Consider the following 25,324-nt stretch of genomic DNA (forward strand, 5'->3'; position numbering starts at 1 on the left):
AGATGACTTTAAGTTGAATACGGAGTAACCAGAATAAGTTTAGAGAAGAGCAATCAACGCCCTTTCTACGGATGGTCACACAGAACATAGGAGGAAAACCTGGGGATATTTAATCTAGTGAAGAGGAGATTCGGGAGAGAAAGGGAGGGAATCATGGTTCTAACTATTTGAAAAACAGTCATGTTGCTGAAAAATTAGACCTGCACCACGGGCAGTAGAATTGGCAGCAATCATAACACTACTGGGCAATATTTATTGAGAGCTTACTATGTGCCGGGCAGTATCCAAACACTTTACCCGCATTAACTGATTTAATTCTTGTAACAGCTTTACAAGGTAAGTCCTATGAGCATCTCTATTTTGTTGAAGAGGAAACTGAATCACACAGAGGTGGATTCAGTTGCCACAGCTCTCGAAGTAGGAAGTGGCAGAGGCAGGGTGTGGACCTAGACAATCTGGCCCTGGGGCCAGTGACCCTCCAGATCCAGGACGAATGGCTGGAACCTGCAAGAAGGGAGACACTCCTCCTTCTTCTACCTCTTCCCTTTCCTCCTCTTCCCATCTTCCAGTCGGAGGTCACAGACTGTCGGGAGAGATGTGAGCTCCCCCTTACTGGAGACAGAGGCTGGGGACATACGCAGCTGTGCTGCTGAGGTGTCAGAGCTCAAAGAGAGGGATTGAAATGAAGCATTTCGAAGGTTCCCCTGAGCCTGAGCCTATGTGACTGGCGGGCTGACACAGCGGTGTGAACACTGGGGAGCCAGGGGGGTGTGTGGGTTACCCAGTGACGGGACTTGGCACAAACTGCGTGGCGGCTCTGCTCCACACGTGCCTCTCAGATCTGCTGCCTCCACTGGAAGACAAACAAGTATCCACTTCCTGCACCCGCTGCGGGAGCCGCCCTGGCTGGGCTGCCAGAGCCAGCATCACTTCTGCCTGACGCACGAAGCCGCAAAATTGCCATGGAGGTTGTGCGTGTGAGTCCTTATTGACTATGAGAAGGAGAGCAATGAAAGCAGTGCCACTGGATTGCTGATTCTGGGGGAGGGAGAGGGAGGACAGGTAGAAGAGAAATATGCAATTCTCACACCTAAGGGGGGGAGCTTCTGCTAAGGCTCACCATTGCTGACCACTCTCCAAGCCGGCTCAAACCCATTCCTTTTTGATGCTCAATCAAATGCCTCCTGAATTTCTCTTGTAGGAAGGCTTGAGGATGGATCAATTAAGAGTCATAATTGTTCCTTATTCCCCCTACCTGAAACACTGTGACTGGTTAATCTTTTCCTTCCATTCCAAGGATGCCCTATAGATAAATAAATGCATGCACGTATAGGTACCCCATATTGTATATATGAAGTAGTATGTAGTGCTCACGTGCACACACACCACTTGCACCTTCTGACTCTGTTCATCTGGCTGTGACGCTGTTTATATTCTTAGTTTCCTGTAGGCAGAGGCTGGTTCTGAGTATTTTCTTTTAGCATCACTACCTATCAATAACTATACTCAAAAGGACTATTTGCAGAATTGCCAAATGTTGAACTTGGAATGAAACATGAAAATCTTTTAGTCCAACTGCTTTATTTTAGAGTAAGAAAACTGAGGCCCCTTTAGAGGATGTGTCTTGCCCAAGGTCATAGAACATTTTCAGATGGTTTGAGAAGTATAGTTTTCAATCTGGCTGCAGATTAGGTCCTCTTGGAGAGCTCTTAAAATTATCAGTGTAAGGCTCCATCCGAAGAGATTCTGATTTAATTGGTCTATGATAGGGTCCAGAAATTGGTGTTTTTGTAAAGCTCCCAGGCAATTCTATGGTATGGCAAGTTTGCAAACCATTGGCTTACAGAGAGGGAGAGTATTGCAAATAAATGCAGATTGCAGCTACCCCTGAGGGCCTTTCTGACATCTGAGATCAGGTCATGAGACGTATAATTGCTCTAGGCTGCTGAACTTGGACAAGTCCTGTGTCCATGAGGAAGGTAATTACCTGTTCTCATACATAAGAAGAACTAAGAATAATTCCACCACCATGAGGGAAATGCAGCGGGCAGGAGACCTGCTGAAGCATCCGGGTGCGGCCGTAGTACACAACGTCAGTGTAAGAGAAGCTTTGTTTATTCTGGGCACAGATAGCTGAAAACACAGGTTGATGGATTAAAGGAAGGTGGGTGTACAGAAGCACAGCTGTACAACGTGATGCCCCAAACAGTGTGTGGTGCCAGAGGAGAGCAAATAAATTCCTTTGGTTAACGGTGCATCTGCATTACTTCAGAAACCCTAAATCAGGGTGCGATGAGTGGGTAGCACATAAAAGGGGTTCTCCAAAGGAAGGTTATCTTAGATCTACCCTGAGATATGAATCCCTCATAGAGGTCGAATGAACAGCATTTACCTCATACCGAGTAGCTATCTCAGGCAAATTCTTCCCTGGTCTTATCTAAAGTGTTCTCCCTTTATCTTCTCGGCCCTCTAGTTCTGTGCAGGAGGCAGGGCATAAAGGAAGTGGCTAGGCCAGATGGGTGGCAGTGGTGTTAAGAATCAACCAATAACTCGAATGACACAAGACAGTGGTCACAAGGCCAATTAACTCACACCAGCTTTCCCCATCCTGCATATATCTGAAGGCACATCAGACGTCCATGAGTTCCTTCCTGGCAAGGGGTAGTACAGAATCGCAAAGGAGCACCTCTGATTTACTGTAACACAGAGCCAGGATGTGTGCAACCTCCCCTGGGGCTCCCTGGCTCAAAACAAGGATTGCAGGCTACTGACTTTCTTGTCCTCTCAGCATGATTTGCACAGGAGACCGGAGGCTGTGCCACGGAGTCGTTACCCTCGCTTCTGGTCCTCCTGTTGGTGGTGCTCTAAGTTTATTAAAGGATAGCAAACCAAGACAGTCTGGGAGATTGCACTAGATCTTTGGTATTATCCTACAGTTTGTAGTCACTGTTGTAATCCCAGCACCTAAAACAATGCATGGAATGTAGGAAGCACTCAACAAACATATGCTGGTCATTGGACCAATGAAAAAATAAACAACTAGACAGATTTTGTATTGGGGTCAAAGTTTGGTGACAATTCCAAATGAGCAAAGGAAGCACCCAGAGAGTGAATTTGAATGAGCAAGTAAAGCCTAAACAGTGGCCTTTTGATCAGTCTTTATTACCACGAAGGGCAATACTCTCACAGAAGCTTAAAAAAAAAAAATCAAATTTAGTAACCTAAGATGTCTGTAGTAACAGAGCTGAAGAATGTGTTTTCCAATATTTGATTTCTTAGCTTGATAGTCTCTCTTGAAATACTCTCTTCTCAGCACTGAAAATGGGAATCTTTGTTGGTTTGTTTTGCAGTTTGCAAATGACTTACAGAGTTCTTCCGGCAGGGTTTCTGTTTTCCTCTCGCAAATAAACAAAAGGCCATTTCTCTAATATGACTTAAGTAGGAGAGATCCTGTGATCTCCTGTCATGATTTTGAAAGGAGGAGGAAAGAAAAGGGGGGGCAAGTAGAAAGAGGAAGAAGAAAAACAGAAAGGAGCAGAGTCTGGAAGCTGAGAAAAAAAGCAGGGAAGAGGCAAAGATAAATTGGGTATGGGAAATTAGAGTGTCAGGGACATGAAACAGCAGAAGACTCTGTAATCAACAGGACCCTGCAGGTGCTCCCTGGAGAGGCTATGCTCACTGGGGTCTGTTGGGACCCTCCCCTATTCCACCATGTCACCCTGTCGCCGGGCTCCTTGTGAACTGGGAAGACAGACTCCCCTCCTCCTCCTGGGCAAGCCTGCATGTGCGGAACAACCCCTGTGAGCCTGACCTAGATCTGTCAACTGATCAATTACTTTTCCCATAGAGGAGAAGGGAAAAGGAAAGGAAGAAACAAAAAGGGAAAGAGAAAAAGAAAGTGGAGAACAGAGAAGAGGGAGAGAGAAGCAGAATGAGGGAGGGAGAGAAGGAGGGAGAGAGAATGAGAGGAAAAAAAGTGGGCGCAGCCTTGTACCTCTTATATTTAATCAGTGATAGCAAGAACAGACTTAATCCAGGAGAGCGCGTGCATACGTACATACATACGTGAAAAGAAATATAAAGCTGTCACAGGTTACTGACCACCACCATAGGCAAGGCAGAGGCTGGAGCTCTCTTTTCCCACCTTGCCAGTCCAGATTAAAGCCATTTTTTCCTGAAACATCTACCCCCGGCTCCCACCCTCCCCAAGGCTCCCTCTACCACTCCCTTCCAGCATTGCTCTCCCAGGCAGGAGCCTCCTTTTACAAATGGGTGGGAGCACACTCCAGAGCCCCTCTGCCCATCCCAGGGCCCCTCTGCGCAGAATGAAGCAACCTCCACCAGGGCAGAGGAGACACAGGCAGGACCGCTGGGGCGGCCCCCTCCGACCCTACCCAACCTGTATGCCGTCGACTTCCTTATGTTTGCAGGCTTCATTTTTTATGTGTAATTTGTTTTATTGAATTTCAAATGACTATAGACATAAAGTAAACATGTAAAAAGACAATAGAGCAGAAAGGAAGTAAACTGCATAAATACAACCAGTCTCAGCATGGAGTTCCACTTAGCACCACATGTTTGGAGTGTTACAAGCATTAATGAGTCCTTACAACACCCAGGGGAGTCACTCCCCGGCCTGGCGGGCAGGTGGGGAGACAGGCGCACAGAGGGAGAGATTTTTCCCTACAGAAAACATAGGGAAATTTGAGCTCAGACGTACGTGTTCTCCACCGAGCCGTGCTCAGGCCCCTAGAATTGGCTTGAAACCTGAAGGCCACGCACATCGGGTGCTTTAAGAGTCTGTAGGACCTCTGTTGAGGCTGGATAGAAAGCAAAGTGTTTTATTTTATTTTATTTTGCATCTTTAGCACTCTAGTTGGTGGGCAGAAGCAGGCGTGAGCGCCAAACCAAAACACTTGGAAAAGAGCCAAATCCCAGACCTGTTCATTCCATCCAAAGTGTGCTTCCCCCGTGAGCGGACAGTGACAGCAACGCAAGTCTCTCCACCATGTGTTTCTTGCACATGCCACAATCACGTGGCCTATCCACATTGATTCAGAAATCCTGCCACTTCTTGGTGTGTTGAGAGAGCTCACTCCGTCCAAAGGGATTAACTGTGGCCAGCACTGCCAGGCTCACGTGCACACAGGGTAGGAACCCAGGGAGTTGACAGGAGGCAATCTAGGCTGGAGCACCTCAAGCAGGGAACCAAGACAGACACTTAAAGATACTGTTTGGGACCCTTAATTGATAGCTGTGCTATGGGAGAAGCTTACCGAGAAAGAACAGAAGTCAGGGGCTACACATCTCAGATGGCGAGATGTAGGTTCTTAGGTTTCTACGTGGCTTTAAATGAACTGAAAAAGGAAGAGTCAGTACCAGGACCAGGTTTGCTGCAATTCTAAGAAAGGCCCTCATGCGGCAAGGTCAGAGCTGGGACTCTCCAGCCCCTGTAGCGAATGCTCGGAGGACCGTCACTGTTGAGTTGGCAGCTCCGTGCATGGCAAGCACGGTCCCCTTTGTGAAGTCCCTCTGCCCCTGCTTTCACTGCCACGCTTCCAAATGCCTATGGTGCCTGCATCAGGTGCCTGCATTGGGGCCGTTTCCCAAACTGATTTTTCCTCTTTGCCAGTAAACGTCGTTGTGGTCTCGTCCGCCTCCCTCACATCTCAGCAGCGCTGCCCAGCTCAGGCTGCTCCTGGCACCGCGTGTTTACCAGGGCTTGGCAGGAACTTGGCCGGTCTGCCCAGCTGAACGGTGCCCACGTCCCGGGCGCCGAGCACAGAGGAGTGTGAACTTAGCCCAATCTCCTTCTCCTTTTCCTTCTGCTCTGCCACGTCCGTGTCTCAAGCAAGCAGATATGTTGATGTGGGATGTGAGGAGATGAGAAAAAATTAGAAAGGTAAGAGAGGAACCTAGCCAAGCTCATCGGAAGGTGTTAAAAGGAACAATAATCCTTCGAAGGCGAAATGGTCGAGTTTCTAGAAAGAGAAAAGCTGCAGCAAAACCAGCCGTTCCTCTCAGAGCCTCTCAGTGGCAGAAGGTGGGCGGTGGGTGTGCTGAAAAGGACAGCGCCTAATCCCGCTCCCTGGCACCTATTCCCGGGAAGGGAAAGAGGAGCCTCTAGTTAATCAACCCCGGTGTATCTGAGGGCCCGAGCTCCTGGCTAATCCCCCTCCCTCCAGCATCGCTAATCAGTGCTGATTCCCTTGGAAACTGCCCCCTCTCTAAGCTGGATCATGGCTGCTGGTTGGCTTGGGGGGAGGAATAGGTCAGGGAGGGGTCCACAACCTGCCCCTAGCACCAGACACCTTTTCAAGAGGCAGGAAACCCAGGAAGTAGCAGCTCCAGGAAGAGCCAGCTTAAAACAAAAACAGAGGAGAAGAAAAAATTGCCTTGGAATGTGTACTGCATTCTAACTAGTCCCACCGGGTCAATGCAATAGGGGTGGATTATTGCAGGCAAGACCTGGGCTGCCTCAGTAATTCTGCAAGTTTGATAAGAGATAGCTGGCAGACTCTGGCTGTCCTCCCCGAAAGAGAAAACAGACATCACCTTTGCTGTGTTCGACTGGCATGAGGTATGAGGGTCTTTGGGGGTCATTCTGCTTTAAAATTGGGCAGCCTCATTCTATCATGACACACGGAAGCCTATTCAGGGCTGAGTGGAGGTGGGTAGTACAAATAAGGCCATCACTCCTCTTAGGAAATTCAGGATTTGGTAGAATGTGAGGAGGGCTGAGATATTCTCATCACCACCACCCCTACCCCAAGATAAAAATAAGACCACAAAATCAGATTTCACCCTGAAGAAATTTGCACTACCACTTTCTACTCATCTATTCAGGGATGATTCAAAGTATGAGCAAATATTATGCTTCCCTGCATTTATTCTGATGAAAAAAAACCTCACGTATGCTAATTTATATGTAAATTCAGAATGGCCCTGGGGGTCCTGGCAGGCAGCCAGTGGGGCTGTTGATGGTGGAAGTTTGGTCATTGTCTCCAGTTCGATGTTATAGATGGAAGAGACACAAATTTCAGGACAGATGGAAATTACTGAGGGCTTGGGACCCTCCCTCTCTCTACCCTGCCCCCCGCTCCACCCCTTGCCTAGTTAGTTTTCATTTCTGTCGTCAGCACGGTAGAAGCTGTTGCCCTGAAGGTGCCTGGGCCTGAACTCAGTTTCCCCACGGCCAGTGGTAGGGCTCTGTTCACCGTGCACGAGTCCCCGTACACCAGAACAAGCAGGGTGCACATGCACACACAGGCACACACACATGCATGCACACACGCTGATGCTGCTTCATGTTACATAAGAGGAGTCAATCAAGGATGCCTCCAAGTTGACTCCCTTCACTCTTAACGCCCACCAGTGCCCCAGGGGAGAGGAGAGAAATCCCGGGGCCGTGCCTCCTGGGGACGGGTGCTGCAGGTGACCTCATGGATATCCCTGCAAGATCCACCCCCCTGGATTTCCTTGTCATCCAACACAGACCCCTCCCACCCCTCCTTGCCTTCCTCCCTGAGCCCCAGCCAAGCGTGCACACAGTTTATTCCTTCCAGCCTGGCCCCTCTGTCCACCTTATGTGCATCTGCACCGCAGTCATTGCAACCTATGCCACAGAGACAGCAGCAGTCCCCATCGCCTGACCTCAGAGAGGGGTCAGCAGGACTTGAGCTCGCGACTCAGTGAAGACCACGAGAACTCCATACTGCAGAGGGAGAAGAGGGGGAGGTGGGTGGGACTCCCCATCCTTATTCACTCTCTCAGATCGAACTTTTCCTCCGGGAATACAACAGCAGAGGGCTGAGGCTCACATCCCTTGGGAGGGCTCCTCCTGGCGAGCCCTGCTGGACCACCCAGGGAAAGTTTCTCAGCCTGTCTCAATCCTACGAGTTCAGGCATCTTTAATATGAAAGACGAGAACTAGATGCCCCGAAAGACAGGGCGGTGGGAACGAGCAGGCTAGCGGGTAACTCTGCTGCCGGAGCAAACGTGAGAGCCGGGACAGGGCGTGGGGGCTGCACAGTGCAGCGAACCACGGAGGTGGAGGCAGGTTCTGAACGCACAGAACACGCACAGGGAACATCAAAGCGCACTGAACTGCAGCCCCAGGGCTGGGGCTCAGCCGATAAATAAACAAAAAATTAGCATTCCACTCCACTCTTCTTGCCTCTCTCCCTTCAAGTAAGAAAAGCTTTTTGGAATTTCAGAGCCTCATCTCCCCTACCCTTTATCCACAACCCCCAGCCCACCCCTGCCACAAACACGCCCCCAAACACATTCAAAACTAACACAGTTGCCCACCACTGCTGCAAATCGATTCGTCCCTTGGAGCTGGATAGCTGACCAGAACCTTACAGGAGCCACCTGATTATTTCCAGCCTGCATTTCCCCCGTTTGCTCCTTTTAGAGCGTTGCATAGTTCACCGGCCGATATTTAAAGTTTCCTCTTGTAATTTCTTCCCAGTCGCATAAGCAACACATTAACAACCCCGCTGTCCTCCGAAGCTGTAATTTCCCCGGCTCACATGTGTGCTCTGTTGTGTGTGTGTGCATGAAGCCGGGGAGCCCAGCACATAACCACAGACCTAAAAGGAACACCAACACGTTTTACTTATGCATATACATCCCCACATTCCGGCAGCAGCCAGAATCAAATCAATATTCTCACAGCCTGGCCGGGAGAATGAATCCCAGCCATTCTGTCTGAACGCTGTCTCCTCCACCTGCAAGCCGCGCAGCAGAGCCGGCTCAGGAGGCTGAGAATCACATAAAGCACAGTGTACGGTTCCTGGTCACCGCAGGCAAAGCAACAGCAGCTCTTACCTTGGAAGAGACACAGAGCAGCCAGCCCCGTGAAGACTGCCCAGGAGACAGAATTGTGCATTTTTGCTTGGAGGGTTTTCATGATTTTTTTTTTTCTTCTTTTTCTTCTTTTTTGTCAGATTCGGTTTTTTTCTTTCTTTCTTTCTTTCCCGGTAGATTGTGTTGCTCTCAAGCTCGCGCAAGGAGATTTAAATCCACTGTTTTGCTGAAGGACACCAGAAAGCCGAGGGTGTGAGAGAGTATGACTTCTCCGTAATTATCTCCACTCATACTCTGGCACTGAGACACATTGTACAATCTGGCCCTGGACAGCCCTCCTACAAGCTGCAATCATTGGTTCTAATCCAAGGATTGACAGAGCTACAACACACGCGCGCAGGCACACACACACACACACACACACACTCTCTCAGGAATCATTTACTGGGCAAATCAGGCTAGCTGATTAAAGAGACAGGAGCCTGGAGAGAGAGAATGATAAATGCCACTTTGCCCCTTCTATATTACTTTCATTTTTTAAACTGACAGTCTCTGAGCCCCAAGCACCAGAAAATCCCTTTCCCCCTGGCATTCCTTGGCCTCCTGAACTCAGATTCCCTTTGCACTGGAAAAATCCCATAGCCGGCCATGGCTTACGGGAAATTTTAAAGGGACATTTTCATGCTCAGTGAAACTTGCAAAGATGAGTCAAATTTCATTTGCTGGTACCTATTTTCCTCTCTGATGGTAGTATCATTCAATGACAGATTTTTTTTTCTGTCTCTCTCATCAACCTTTCCACTTAGCTGCCTTGAAAATAGTAAATAACTTTCTATTGTCTTCTCCTGTCACTCCTATTTCAGAATATCTACATTACTCCTATTTTTCATTCATTTTTTAAAAGTTGATTTCCTAAAGTCATCTTTGCATATATGATACCATGAAAAAGGATAAAGTATTTGGGATTTGAGAAGAAAGTCTGCAGTCTGAATATGCAGAACCTTCTCTAAAAGAGAACAAGATATGAGTTCATTCCACATGCCTTAGTCAATCTGGATTCACTAAAAAGCATAATATAGATGTCTGTGGTTTAAACTACAGCAAGACAGATTTAAGTTAGCCATGCTGAGGGACTGTCTGCGTGTAAACTTTGTGTGCAGTTATAAGATGTCCTCAAACGTTGTGGACATTCATCTCCTTGGTGATAGGTAAGAATAAAAACCAGGCAGAAATAATCGAATGGATACAATGACTTTTTAAGGAACCTGATTCTAAGGCCTAGGAAGTTGGTTCTAATTTTTGGCTCCCTCTTCTGAGAAGCAAGTTATAGAATGTGAATAAAAATTCTAGGAAACCTAGCCCCTCACAGATCCTTCCCTAGCTGATTGTGTCACATTCATACCCCTGCTATCTCTTAACACGTATTTAAAAAATATTATTCTAGAATTAATTTCATGGCTAATTTTTATACTTTCCTGTAAGCCCCCCCAAAATTTAATGTATATGCTCGCAAACTGCATAGAACAAACGTACTCATCGTCTGTGTGTATTTATGGCACAGAGGTGAAACGAAAACAGCAATGCCACCTAAAAGGTGCAGTTCACCTTGTGCTGTATGGGAATGGGGACAGTCCCCCCTGGAGCTGTGGGGCATGGCGCCCCTGAGAGGAAGGGGCCCCGGACACCTAGATCCTAGTCTCAGCTGCTCACAAACCGAGGGGCCATGGGTAAGTCATTTTACCTCTGTGAACTTTAGCCTCTCTGTAAAATTACAGAACTGGAATAATTTCTACGGCCCCTTTCAGTGTTAAAGGTGTTTTATGTTAACTGGTGGACTTTTTCTGCCATTAAGTTCTAATTCATATGTCTATCAAAATGTCCTTGATATTGTGAGCTCCCAACAGACAAGAATTTTATCTATAGACGAGTCCTTTTGTGCAGCGCTCAGCATAGTGACATGTGTAATTAAATGCTTTAGAACAACTGTGACGGCAGGCGATAACGGTGCATTACAGAAGGAAGGGTAGCTTCCTGGCCCACATTTCACTTCTCTCCAGAATGACGATAAAGACCATGGGTCATTGAAAAGTCTTGGGTCTCAACCTGGAGAGGCAGCGACACTAACATTTGTAAATGTCTTCACCCTAAACTACAGATCCTCACAATTACCACTCCTTATTAGGCTCCCATGTGTGCAATGACAATAAGAAATTAATCATCATAGTGGATACTTATTAATTATTTGCTATACACCAGGCATAATACCCAGTGTTTGGTACGTATTTTTCTCATTAAATCTTCACAACCTATCAAGTGGTGCTATTATCATCCCCATTTTATAGATGAGGACATTGATATGAACAAGCTTGTCCACAGCCACACAACTTTAAGGAATAGAGTCAGGATTTAAACTTAAGCATTGGGGTCAAATGAACCTCAAAAATAATACCCTACGCTAAATACTGTGAGAGACTCAAATAGCTATCAGACAGCCCTCCACATAACTTTTTTGCTATTTTAATGGCATGTGAGATTACAAAATAATAAGCATTATGAAACAACACATATGTTGCTACAGAAAACATAGGAAACCCCACATACTGCTTTTAGTATTGAGTTGCAAATGGTTGATACATAGAATTAATTTTTTTCGGCAGTGCACGATAGATGGCCATTTTCTGTGAAATTTGGTAAAGTCCTGTGGAAATGGTGGTAGTCATGAAGACTCTGGAGTAAGGTAGAGACTGGACCTGAGGCAGAGAGGCGAATACTGCAGGTGGAGGACACCATCAGGTAACAGCAAGAGTTGGAGATACATCAGGTAGATTTGGGGTTCTAGAGACCTGTCTGCGGTCCCCCATCTTACTTACCCTGCTGTATTGCAATAAAAATTTGAACAGATTAAAAACTATGACCCCTAGCGCCAGATCTGATCCTTAGTAGTTACTCTCAGCACACGGGTAAGGTAACCAGGTCTAGTACCTGACAGGCACAGACACCAGTCGTCATTGTCATGGGGTGGCTTGTTGACAGAGGGGACAGACTTGGGGCTGCATTGTGCAGGATCCAAACCGCAGTTCTGTCCCCTTGGGGCTTTGAGCCTTGGGCTGAGTCATCTCAACTCCATGTCTGAAACGGGGCTAGCAATTACTCTTCCATCCCAACCCTAACTAACCATACATCACAACCATCAACTGATTTTCATTTACCTTACTGTCTTTAACCGAACTGAGATGGATGTGGTCTAGCATGTGTCATTGGGAGAAGCTATCTGTGCTTGAGAACGAAGACTCCTGGACATAGACATTGCAGCATTGTGCATTGTGCATTCACTGAAGCAGAACGTATCCTGAGAGACTGCAGATCCAGAAGTCTAATTTGGGCTCTGAATGCTGCTAAATGCTAAACTATCTGGAGAGCTATAGCTCTTTCAATACTTGGATTTACCACATGGAGTAAAATTTCCCAATGGCCTCCATGTTTCCCCAAAGCACATTGTTAACCTCCTTCTAGACAAGACATCTTTTCCTCTCCTTTGTTATGGGGCTTCACACAGTGTCGCCAAGGCAGGCCTGCTGGATCATTCAGCAGCCATTGCTGTAATTACAGGTGGAATAGCTGATCCTGGGCTACACACAGAAGAGTTTTGTTCAAGCAGACCTAACCCTCACTTGATGGGATAGGTCACATCTATGGAGTTCGCATTCTTCCTCTCTACTTTCCATTCTGGTCTCAGGATGTATCATAAAATGGAGCTAGAAATCGCTGTTGCTGTAACTGCCCCCAAAACTGGGTAGCTTGGTCCTTCCATTTTGGGGTGGCTTGTGGCTGTGATAGGGATTTCTGTGACTAGAAGAGAGGCAATGACTAAAGAACCTCTGACTGGGGGAGGCTGTGATTGGAGGGGACACTTTGGAATCACAGTTCCTTACTTAGCAATCAGAGTGCCTTCCTCTGAGTTAGGAGGCTCAAGTACTTCTTCTCATCAGGTGTCTGCAGGACTCACTTTGCCTCTTGCATTCGCCAGATTTATGTTATGCACCATTTACTTCCCAGTTCATGGGTCAGCTATTTTGCAGAGAAGGATGAAAGGCCTGAGACAAAATTAATGTCAGGAGAGGGACCTAAAATTCTAGGCAGAATGATATGCTCTGGCCATCCACACTCCTTGAAGTTAAGAGAACTTTACTACGGAAATGATTTTTCTGTTTGCAGAGAAGGAATAAGGAAGGGGTATAAGAAATAAAGAATGAGGACGGGGGAAGAGATGAGGTCTTTAACTTCTGAGGAGAGGGCAGCCAGGATCGCATTTCATAAACCTTCCATCATCGGGCAGCTTAAGGTTCTGCACCGTATGCGATGAGCTAGTACAAATAGGGATTGATTCTCTGTAAACCGGCCCGTGCACACCTGTCACCTTACCCAACGAGAGACAATAAGTCTAGGAAGGTCACTGTGGGACCTGGCTGCCCCGCTGTCCAAATCCCAGCTGAACCCTGACAGAGCCCTTAGAGAAGGGATGTGCCCTCGCACACCCGAGGGCCAGGCCCCGAGGACAGGAGGACAGAATACCATGGGGAGGAGGAGGAGGGAGAGGGGGAGGAGGAGGAGAGTGTGTGAGGTGCACGCACCAGAGGGAGGAAGCCAGTGTTTTTTATTTCTCTCAGCTATTATGGAAAGAACTGCGGGAGCTTAAATCTAAAGAGCAGTGCTGAAATAATGTTCAGGACTTAACAAAAGCCGCTGCTCTGCCGCTCCGCCGTCCCCGCTGTGGCCTGCCTCTACCCAGCTCCGTGCGGTGGCTGATCCTACCCGCCCAGGGGAGGAGGGAGAGCCCGCCTGCCCTCGCACGTCTGCCGTTGAGGGGGGTTCAGCTGTCACTTGCCCTGTCACCCCAGGGAGGGCAGAAGCCGTGGCAGGAGGAAGGCCATCTCCAACTTTAAAGGGACTCTCCCTGGAAAGGGGCAGTGCGGTGGCCATCTTGGACGGGCTTTTGTCCGGGTCCCTTTCCGTGAGAATGGAGTGGGGCTAGGTACAGATGATGTCTGAATTATGTGGCTCTATTTTGAGAATTTTCCTCAGAAGAGCAGATTTCCTGAGTTATTGTTGATTTGCCTAAACTGGTATTAAAATGAAAGCATAACTCTTAACATCGCAGAAATTAAAGACACAGAGATGTAAGTCCAAAGTCCCACAAAAGGAGTGTTTTCAGTATTTTTTAACTGACTTATAGGCTCAGCCATCTGGCCTTGATTTCTATAAGTTATCATCATCATCTCAGAAAGAAGCAGTACGACATAGTCATGCAACAGACCGAATTTCAGATTTAAAATCAGAAGACCTGGAGTCGAGTCTATCTCGGTTTATCAGTTTCAATCCTGTAATGCTCAATGTTCTCATCTCATCTTGTCCCATCTCGTCTTTAAAGTGAAAGGAATAATATCGCCTTCACAGAGCTGTAGATTAATCAAAATGGAGGCTGTGAAAGTCCTGGCACAGGGACCAGCACACACATACACGGCTTCTTGACCACATGGTCAGCTGGCTTGAAAAAAAACAAATCAGTGTGCTGATTAACACCCGACAAGAGCTTCACAGTCACTGCCTTGGAGGTGCTTATTGCCAAAAGTTTCCTCCGAACTCTGTAGTAGACTGGGCGATATTATGTCTGGATGTCACAGCACACTGGGAACCAGCCCCCTGTTTGCTGGGCGCTCTATGCTTTTGGCACAGCAGTGGACACAGGATGCTGGCCTGGCCAGCCAGCTTCTTCCCTGACAGTTTTCTAGGTTCCTTTGGGAGAAAGGAACTGCAGCTAGGGGATACCTTGCCTAACAGGTAGAGAACATCTGCAAGAAAATGGAGCCAACAAAAAGGAAAGTAGAAGCAAGAGAAGAGGCCATGATTGCAAGTTGGACAAGTCATGCCTGGAGCTAGACACTCTCCCCAGAATTCCTGGTTCCCACATTTGCTTGTATTAGCTCGAGTTGAGTTTCTGTCCCTCGCAGCCGAAAGCGTCTGGACCAAAAGGGTCCATGTGGCGGGTTGTGAGTAACAACTTCCTTTCTTCCCTGCCCTTCCCACATGACATCCCCTGATACACTGCGAATGTCTAGATATTATGTGAAGCTTGTGGGAGAGAGAATAACCTAGGCAGAGATGTAGGCCCTTTATTAAAAAAAAAAATAACAAGTAGCCAGTATTATTATTAAATTGGAATTAAACTAAAGTCACAGATGGAGTCACAAAAATGTCCATAGATGAACCAAATCCCGCCTCCTCTAAAGGTTGGGGGTGCAGAATGGGTGGGGAAGTGAACCACCAGTTAATGAACTTCTGTGTAAGCATTCTGCATGTCTTTCTATTTAACCCTTACAGTGTGAATACTATTATCCTTAATTTGCAAGTAAAGAGGTTAGGTAACTCATCCACAGTTGCACAGGTCTTAATGGATACTTCTAGAGGTTGATACAGTGGGATGTAGAGTGAATCAAGCCATTCCCCTAGAGAAGCCTCCCCTGGCCCTCTGGACTTGGACAGCTGCCCACCTGTGCTTCCCTTCATCCAACCAGGCAGATTGTGGGATAGTGGTTTAGCCCCATCAGCTCCTGGGCTCTCAGTAGGTCACACATATGAGCAACTGTGGTGCACGTGGCCCTGGAAACCTCTTCTCTGCAGTCTACTGCCCAGCAGGCAGCTGAATAGAGCATGGGGCAATGACTGGAGTCAAGCTCAGATTGAAAGAAAGGTGGGCAGATTCTTGGGGTACCTGGCACAGACTCACTTCCCTACATTGGGGCTGATGACTTAGCCTGTTTGACAACAAAATGTCACTACTACTCTTGGCTACTTCTCTCCATAAACATTTGTACTTTGAAGACTTTATGGGGAGGAGTAGCCTGGTCTGGAGAAAGATTTATGTATTTCTCAATCATTTGGCCTCATACTAGCTTAAGACTAATTATAAACATGCTAACCTCTACCAGCTGAATTTGGGGGAAGACTTTGAGATGAACAGAGTTCGGGAACCCTTTAATCAGTACCCACACTGTTATTTTGCACAGTGAAGCGGTGACCAGAGAAGGGCAACCACACGCTTAGGTTCACATAGGCAGAACTGGGAATGGAATCAACTCATCTGGCCCCTTGTCCAGTATTGTTTCTTATATCCCAGAATGCATCTGGACGCCTGCCTTCAAAGTTTGATTGGACGGCTCCTTGCGCAGTTTCCTCTCCCCAAGAAATTCACGTGGGCTTATTTGCCCCAAATCATATTCTTTGTAACTGAAAGTTCCAAGTCTTTAAAAATGCAAGCATACCTGGAAGGGACAGACAAATTAAGCTGTTGTCTATCACTGAAAGCTCTGGGTGAAGGGGTTTCAGCTTCTTTACAAAGCCCTGGTGATGAAAGAAGGGACAAGAGTGAGACCAGAAGAGCCCTGGCAGCCTGCGAAGGGTGGGTCTATGGTGTGTGGGGAAAGGGCGGGGAGAAGATGAGGATGAAGGCCTGAGAGACGGAGTTTGCCAACAATGACCACTGACTTGGCTTCTCTGTGATTCTGACTGTTGCTTTCCCAGAGAGGAGACAGGAGATCTGGGGGCAGGAGGGCGTGGTTAATGTCATGTGCTGCGGTCCGCCCCCGCCCCCGCCCTCGCCCCCGCCCCGCTGCTATGAGTTACATTGATGACTTTCATAGGGATGGGGGAGATAAGGGGCTCAACAGAGTGTCCGTGGGAGGTGGCCGGCCTGGGCAGCAGTAGCTGTTCATCACAGACATCTGATGGATTCTAACCCACAGTAGAGCATAGAAGAGACATATGAAGGCTTAAAACCAAGTCATGTGTCACACTGAAGAATAATGATACTTTCAGCTAAGAATATATATATTTTTTTAATTTCTGAGTGAATTAAGTGCCTATAAAAGGTGTTGAATTGGCAGCCTAGAGAGCTAGAGCCCTTGATCTATGTTCAGAAGAAGACAGAAGGAGATAGTCACCTAAATCGTTCTCAAGTGCCCTGAGCCACCCACCCATATCCTCTGCCCTTTGTCTGGCTAAGAATTGTGACCCATTGTCCACTGTGCAGGTCCTTCCTGCCATTCTGCATGGGCTTTAGATTAGGATGCCATCAGGGCTAAATGGCAGGAAAATCAAATTAATGAATGCTGAGGTCCTCGGCAAAGAAAGTATGTAGTGACCATCCTATATGGACAGATCCGAGACACCAACATGTGGACATCTCTCTCTAACTCATGTTTCTGTCTCCAAAGTACATATGTATATTCTAGTTCATAATTTTTTCATAAAATATTTGTTCAGCAATGCTTGTTATTGTCATTTTTGTTTTAGGATGGGAGACTGAGGCACAGACAGTGATAGCATGTCATATCTGGAAGTAATCTTAGAAAAGTGACAGGACTAAAAATAGGACCCAGATTTCCTGACTTTCAGTGAAGAGAGAGACTCTCAGACAGAAACGATTAGGCAGCAGGGGAGGGGGAGAACCCCGGTGTCCTAACCCCCTACCCTCTCTCCACTGTTCCGGCATTTGTCACCCTTATCGAATGCAGAGCATAAAAGAAAACACTGCACAGATAATGTAATGACAATGATAAAAACATTAATAAAAACAACACCGTATGGAAGGAGAAAGTCTCTCTCAAGATAGATTAGAGGCCCGGAGGCAGAATAGATAGTGTGGCCACCGAGGTGAGGCAGAGCTGGCTTCTTCCCCCGGGTTCCCACGGAGACACAGCTTTTATTTACAGGACACTTAAGCTCTCTGAGCCTCAGATGCCCCATTAGTGAACTGGGGGGAGGAAAAATAGCCTCACAGGATTAACCCAGCATGTATGTAAAGCCATTGGCACTCAATAGGCTCAAGGTATATATTAGGTCTCCTACTAGAGGAGAGGTTTTGTTTTTTTTTTTTTCAATTAGGAAAAGAAATATGATTTTTTGGGGGGAAAGTCATTTTTTAAGGAAATAAAAGATTGATTTTCCATTACGATGTTGATTTTTTGGGGCTCTAACTTTGATTTCTTTTTTTTTTTTTTTTGTCTTTTTTTAAAATTAAGAGTAGGTTGTTGACTTATTAGATGAGTCAGGCTTCAGTATATCTTCCTTGCATTTAGTCCAGAAAGATTTATGAGAGCAGTATATATTGACAAAATATGTGAAAATTGGATACTAAAATATGGGAGAAGTGATTCTGGGTGGAATATTCCTCCCTACATCTCATTTAAAAGGCAGGTCTGTTCACAGAAGCAGAGGAAACTCTGGGAGCCTCAGTGCACAACCGTCGGGCACTGTTAACAGAACTGTGCGCACAGACGTGATTCAGGCCTTCTACAGTGATCCAGAAATACCATCAGGCTGTCACAAAGGCCTCCGTGGGGAAAAGTGGCTTTAACGAGCATGCTTGTGTTTGATGTTATTAGAAATGAAATGTTTGTAGAAATGTCACTGCACAGGTAAGGCCCCTACATTGGGCAAGGATGTGTGGTTCTTAATAAAGGCTGAAAGTCACACACACACACACACCCTCCCTTTCTCTTCCAGTTGTGTGTTCGCCATTTACAATAGTCGTTCAATCAAAATCACATGTGAAAGTGAAAGTACTGAAAATACGGTCCAGAAATTTCATATCTATATTGGTTATTGAGGACACTCTGCTCACCTTACAGGTGGGGTGAGTGAGTAGCCGCGCGATCAAGGAGTCGCAGATAATCACACTCCACTCAAGGCACCCAGAAGGGCTGCCCCAACCCTCGTGCTGCGGTCACTGATTCCAGACCATGTTGTCACTCCACAAGAACATTGCTCACCCTAAAAAAATGCAGAATGTTTTTATTTCCTCTAAATAGAGCATAGAACCTTATTGTGTGTCTCTGTCAAGTTGGAGAGACGTAGAGATGTGCATTCATAAATCACACTATCAACAAGTGTCCTCTGTGCTCCGGCTGTGTTCAGGCACTGTGAGAGGCTCCAGGTCTTACCTAAATGTGGTAGCAATTCATCTCTGCCGTCCTGGAGGAAGGCATGCCTTCATTTATTCATTGCATTAGCGCTTATTCAGCGCCTTCTGTGAGACAGATACTTTCCAATTACTATAGATACAACTATTGGTAATGTTTTTTTCCCTAAAGTTGCTCACTGCTTAAGTGGGAAACTGACCAGTGGTTATAAATATTAATAATGGCTATTGAATTACTCAAGATAAGTGACACTGGCACAAAAGGAGAATTCTAGAATCTCAGTGGTTTAAAGTAAAGCAATTTTTTTTAACCTCACGCTAAGTCCGATATGGGGCCAGAGGGACAAAGTATGAAGGTCCACACAAGGCAATGGCAGTGGGGTGGCAGGCTGGGTTCTAGAGGTGCCGCCTGCATGCTGTTATGCTGTTATGTCAGTATCTTTCACTGGATACTGACAAACATCGGGGCAGTTTTATTGAACGTTAATGGTTATTACAAAAAATAGTGAAGGAGACAAGGAAGTGTTTTCTAAGTGCCAAAGTGATATAGGTGAAAGAAATAGTAGAGTAGAAAGAAACCAGTATTATTTCAGTTCAGTCTAAATTATTATTGATGTTGTGGTTTGGTAAAAATAAATTATACTTAACATCTTAAACTCAAATATCAGATACTCTTCACATGAGAGAGCCAAGGGTAGATAGCAGTGGAACAAGGAACCAGGAAGAAAAAAATAAGCCAAGATTCTGCATTCATAGAGAAAGGAAAAGTATAACGACTACGTCTAAATAATTTTGGAAAAATACATTTAATTTCATGTGTTAAGGATATATACATAATAATGCATAAAAATTGAAAGATAATGTACAACTTCCAAACCATTGAGAAAAAAAAAAGAGAAAAAAAAGAAAACAAACAACTTTAAAAATACAACAAAAGGTCTGAAAGAGCTAAATAAACATCTGTCAAGAATGGTAAATAGAAAACATAAAGGCAGATGACTAGAAAAAGTTCTCAGATTTTACTGCCCCTAATAGATGTGAATGTATTAACTTTATTAAAGCACAGAGATTTGCAGATTGGAAAAAATCTAGTTTTAAGCTACTTACTTGTAAAGAACACGTAAAATAAAGCAATACAGAAGTTTTCATAATATGCCAGGAAAATAATAACAAAAATAAGTACAATGGAATTAATATCAAAAGAAACATAAATCATGGTGAAAGGATTAGCCATGAGAAAAAAATGAGGTATTCATTTATAAGATAAATGGTATAATCCACAAAAAAGAAATGATAGTCATGAGCTTTACTGAAACCAACAAAAAGTTTACAAAATAAAAACTCTTGTAAATGCAAGGAGAAATGGGCAATTCCACAACTGGAGTAAAAATAATAGTAATGCAACTCTCAAAAAGAAAGAAAGAAAGAAAGAAAGAAAGAAAGAAAGAAAGAAAGAAAGAAAGAAAATGAGAGCACAAATAGGAAAAAAGTACATAGAGATTTTAATAACAAAATCAACATTTTGAAAATAAGCAAACAAATAAGATGGATGGATGGATAGACAGATAGAGAAAGAAAGAGACAGATGTAGAGAACTTTAAATTCAACAAATAGAAACAGCACAACTTTTCAAAACACAATGGAATTTTCACAAATAGACAATAGACCACCTTCAGTTCAAATAATCTCAATACACTTTAATAATCAGAATGCTATCGGTCCCATTCTCAGAATGAAGTACAATACACTTAGAAATTAACTAAGAAATGGGGGACATTATATACTTGAAAAGAGAAAAAAATCCTGGTTAAACAGGGATTCAAATGAAAATTACAAATATTTATAAAAGAATGAGAACATTATATATTAAATCTTATAGAATATGGCCAAAGGAAACTTATAGCCCTAAATGACATTATTAAACAAGAGGAAACAGAAATAAATTCAGCAGGCATACATGTCCATTAAGACTATTTCTACAAATAACAAAAAAAAAAATATATAGTGCCTTAAAAAAAAGAAAACTCATAGTAGTTGTTTTTCTTCAGTTAAAAGAAGTCTAGAGGAGAGCAGACTGGCATTGGTTCAGTGGTTCCATGTCTAAACAATATCATGGCCAAGGGTTTTGCAATTATGTTTGTCTTTGCTTTGTCTCTCTAGATGTAGGTTGGTTCCCCAGACATTACATCCACATTCCAAGCAGGAAGAAGAAGAAAATATGAAAGAGTTTATCATCTTTTGCCCATCCCATTTTATCAAGGAAGCAAATGTTTCTCCCCTCCAGAAAAAAACCAGTTCTTCTTGACCAGAATCGTAGCAAATGGTCCACACTGGCTACAAGGGAAACTTGAAAAAGAACAGTAAAGTCAATGGAAGCAATGAATAGCCATAAGTAAAGAAAGAGCTAAGAGAAACAACAACAAAAACAGAAAACTTGATCAATAAAAGTAAAATCTGGTTATTTGAAAAAAACCAATAAAATAGATAAAACTCGGGCTAGTGTGATCAAAGGAAATATATTATCCAAGAAACATTAGAAATAAGAAAGAAGACATGAATTAAATTTTAAATGTTGGGAGAATGCTAGGTACAACTTTAGGCCAATACTTTTGAAAATCTAGATGCAATAGAAGATATTTTAGGAATATGGAATTGTCAATATTGACTTAGTAGGCAGAAAATGAAAAGAATAACCATTAAATACATTTCAAAATGTATCTATCTGTATATCAAAAGAACACAATGGAGTCTCATAATATACCAAATCACATACAGTCAAAATTATCTTTTAAAATTTCTTTGGAGTCCAGTGTAACCATCTTCTTCCTCCAGAATTGGAAGAGTTCACTGAGTTTATTTTGGATGGGTCAAAAATATAGTGGCTTCTTGAATTTAGTGTCCATAGCATGAAAATGTATTAATTTTGTCATTAGAATCACATTCACTTTTGCAAAATATACACAGGAATGGAAGCCAATAACAGTATATAATGGCCATGTTATCTTTACTATGACCTGGAATACTCTGGAATACAGAGTTTAAGTGTTTGCACCTATAGGAATTCAGTTTATAACAAAAATGAAATTTTAAATCAGTGAAGAAATAATTGACTATAGAATAAATGGGGCTGGAAAATGGTAACTGTCTATCCAAAATGGGGATGGGTAGAGACAGGAAGAAAGAGAGAAAGTGTGTGCGCGCAATCACCCTTCCTTTCTTGATCTTGTACCAAAAAGTTAATTCAAGATGCATTGAAGAGGTTAAGGTAAAGACCAAGTACAAAATTCCAAAGTGTTTGAAGAAAATATTAGAGAATATATTTGTAATTTATATATTGGGAGGCTTTCCTAAGAAAGATACAAAACCTAGAATTTATAAAGGAAAAGATTGACAGGTTTTGCTGTACAAAAATTATAAATGTCTGCATGACAAAAGACTCCATAAACAAAGTTAAAAGACAAGTGAAAGAAACATCAGTGCAGTGGAATAATATTTTGATGTAATAACTGATTCTTCCCCAACTTCTTGTTATACCCACCCCCTGTCCCCACCAACCGCCCCTCCCCATTTTGGCAGCAGCCAGCGTGTTCTATGTTCACTGCCTCAGAGAACAGATGACACAGCATAATGCAGAGAACAAAGGAGTCAGTTCTCAGTGCTTGAATTTCAAAAGCCTAGGACAAGGCATAGAAAAACTATTTGAAAAAATGTGTTTGGAGCAGTCTCATTTTAGGATTTGATTGTCTTGATTCTCAATCAAGATTCTATTGGCTTGGGAAGAAAGGGGGTTGAGAGGGAAGCCAAGAGAACTGAGAAATCAGTGGGTGCAGGAGAAAGAGATTCTGCCCCCAGCCCTGCCAGGAACTGAGCCTGGTTTTGCAGGGGCTCTGTGTGTGTGTGTGTGTGTGTGTGTGTGTGCACGCACATATGGGAGAGGGTGGTGCGCTAGGGACAGAAAACTCAGAAACAAAGAATCTGATTTCTCCTTTTCCAAAGTGGAGACCAGGGAGGAAGGAGACCCAGTGCTCCCACTGCTTCCCCCCAGCCCCATGTTGTAGGAGAAAAGAGTGGCAATGCCTGTGTGCTGTCTAGAAGGATGGGCACGACACGTTCTCATAGATTTCCCGCATGCGTGACATGCACAAAACCAGCAAATGATCCCAGTGCACCCAGTCATGGCACTGCAGTATAAAGTCAAGTCACCTTGAATGGGGACAAAGGATGATTCAGCTTTTTAACTTGAGCACCAAGAACCGGAAGAAATAGTGTATTCCTCAGGAAATGCCAGCGACTGAGGACCAGCTGCATCCTGCCACCAACACCTCCGTTCCCTTAGGCCTCGGGAACCTGGACCCAACTCAAGGAAAGGGCGGATGACGCTTGGGTGTGAGATTCAGCTTCTGCCACCTAGTGGGAAGGGTTGAAATCAACCAAGTTAGAGAAAAACCCGGCCTCCGTGTGAGCTGGGCACCCCTTAAGCTGACAGCATTATCTGGTATCCAGAACACGTAAGGAGCTTCCACACGCTCAGATAAAGACAGACAGCCTGCCGCAGGTCAGTGTCTCCAGGAAGCCCACTCTCACATGGAGTCTACTGTGCAGGGTGCTAATTAGAGTATCGACCCCTGAGGAAAGGGGGAAAGACGGAGGCTCGGCCTGGGATTAGAGCCTGAAGTTGGCCCAGCAGCATCCAAGCTGACCCCATGGGAAGTTCTGGAGCTCAGATGTCCCGTCAGGGTTGTCTTACATGGGCTGAAATGTCCAGGCCATTACACCTCCATCTCAATCTGCCCCAAATGCAGTCAGATCCAGAAAGGGCTGACCTTGGGCAAGGGGGCTCTCAACCAGGCAGGTGACCCCAGAGGGGCTGCCAGCAGTCCCTCAACTGGGCAGTGCATCTCCAAGCCCACCAACACCTCTGTATAAAAATAGACAAATGACGGACAATATGTAGAAAGGAAAGACAAACAAATAAACATTTAAGAAGATGTTCCAGCTTACTGGTAAGCATAGATTTTTAATTTTAAATAATAATGAGATTCTCCACTCCACTCCCTGACATAGATTGGCAATATTTTAAAAAATATTGACAATATCAAGAGTTTCGGAGGATAAAAGACAAGAGCATTTTCATACACTGTGGGACAATGTCAGTCAACATTTTAGATGTGCGTTCCCTTTGAGTCAACGGTTCTGCTCCCAGGTCCTCCACTTGGGAGAAACATACAGGAACACGAAGAACCATCTATGATTGTGTTTGCTTTAGCCTGTCTGTAATCACAAAAATGAGGACTCTGTAGATGTCCACAAGAAGAGATATTTTTAAAGCACATTTTTGTTCCTCCACTCTATAGAATACTACACAGTTGTTGAAAAGAATGAATGTAGCTGTATGTATTATGGTATAGGATCTGTTCCCTAACATGGAGATATTGCCAAGTCATACAATTACATAAAAAAAAATCAAAGAACATTAGGTATAGTGTCCCCTTTATTGATAAAGGATAGGTGTAATGCACATGTTTATTGAGAGGGGAATAGAGGTGAATCAATGGGTGGTGTTAAAGAAGACTTCCGTATTTTACTTTGTGTATTTCCATAATCATTTATTTGAAACTGTGATCATGACATGTTGGTATAGATCTGGGAAGTTTGCATGAAAAAAATAAGCAGAAAATATTTTGCTTTCATTTGAGTTGTTTTTTTTTTTTTTTTTTTTTTAATATAATACCGACTTTTATGTGATTGAATCCCCTCTGCATTTGCTCCCAGCTCCTGGCTCCTGACTCGGCAGGGGGCCCATCCCAGCCCCAGCACAGCCAGGGAGGGTGAAAGCCACTCCCCCTCCTCATCCTCTGGAGCCCTCTCCTGGCTGCTGGGGAAGGCAGGGGTGCTGTGGGGGCAGGAGGAGCAAGGAACCAGGAGCTGTGGGTCACTCCTGAAAAGATCGTGGGCCTGTTGGCCCCAGAAAAGAGAAACAAACCAACAAAGGCACCTAGGGGAGCAGTTTGGAATCATATGCACTCTTTCGCTTAGGATTCGGTCCTTTGTCAGGACTTCTTTAGCAATATGTCTGTGTCCTCCTTCGCCAACACCAGTGTAATCTCCCAAAGAACAGTTTGTTTTAACCTCCTATATCCCCCAGCTCGTAAGACATACACTGATTTTGTGTGAAGGATTGGTCTCTCCCAACATTGCCTCTGTTAGCTGGACTCCCCAGCGTGCCAGGTACCACTCAATTATGTAGGAGAGAGACAGGGGTTCCTCCATTGAAGACACCTGCTCTAAGGCCACACAGCAAAGCTGCCATTCTTAATGATATTGTGTATCTGCTGCACTGAATTCTTTCTGAGAAGTAGTTTTACAAAAGGGATGTTTCTGTAGGATGAGATGGTGGCTCTCTGATCTCCAGTCAGGGAAAACTTACTAAAAGAGCTCAGTTTGAGAGACAGCAGGTGTTTGAGGAAGCCGGTGTGTGTTCTGTGTGTAAAGGATGCCTTACAGGCACTCTTTCAGGCATGAATTGGGAATGACATG

The 25,324-nt window shown here is 44.8% G+C and overlaps 1 protein-coding gene across 5 annotated transcripts in view; it reads right to left on the bottom strand.

The window, feature by feature from the left end:
- The window catches only part of NTM (neurotrimin), an 894,060-nt gene extending 884,953 nt beyond the window's left edge, over positions 1-9,107 (bottom strand). For all 5 annotated transcript variants that reach the window (XM_069468684.1, XM_069468683.1, XM_069468682.1 and 2 more), the window contains exon 1: positions 8,833-9,107. In XM_069468684.1, the coding sequence (XP_069324785.1) occupies positions 8,833-8,914 (82 nt within the window). In that variant the 5' untranslated portion in view covers positions 8,915-9,107. The remainder of the gene's footprint in view (positions 1-8,832) is intronic.
- Positions 9,108-25,324: the final 16,217 nt, after the last annotated feature.

The sequence above is a fragment of the Eulemur rufifrons genome, chromosome 6 (assembly GCF_041146395.1).
Source record: "Eulemur rufifrons isolate Redbay chromosome 6, OSU_ERuf_1, whole genome shotgun sequence".
NCBI classification, from domain to species: Eukaryota; Metazoa; Chordata; class Mammalia; order Primates; family Lemuridae; genus Eulemur; species Eulemur rufifrons.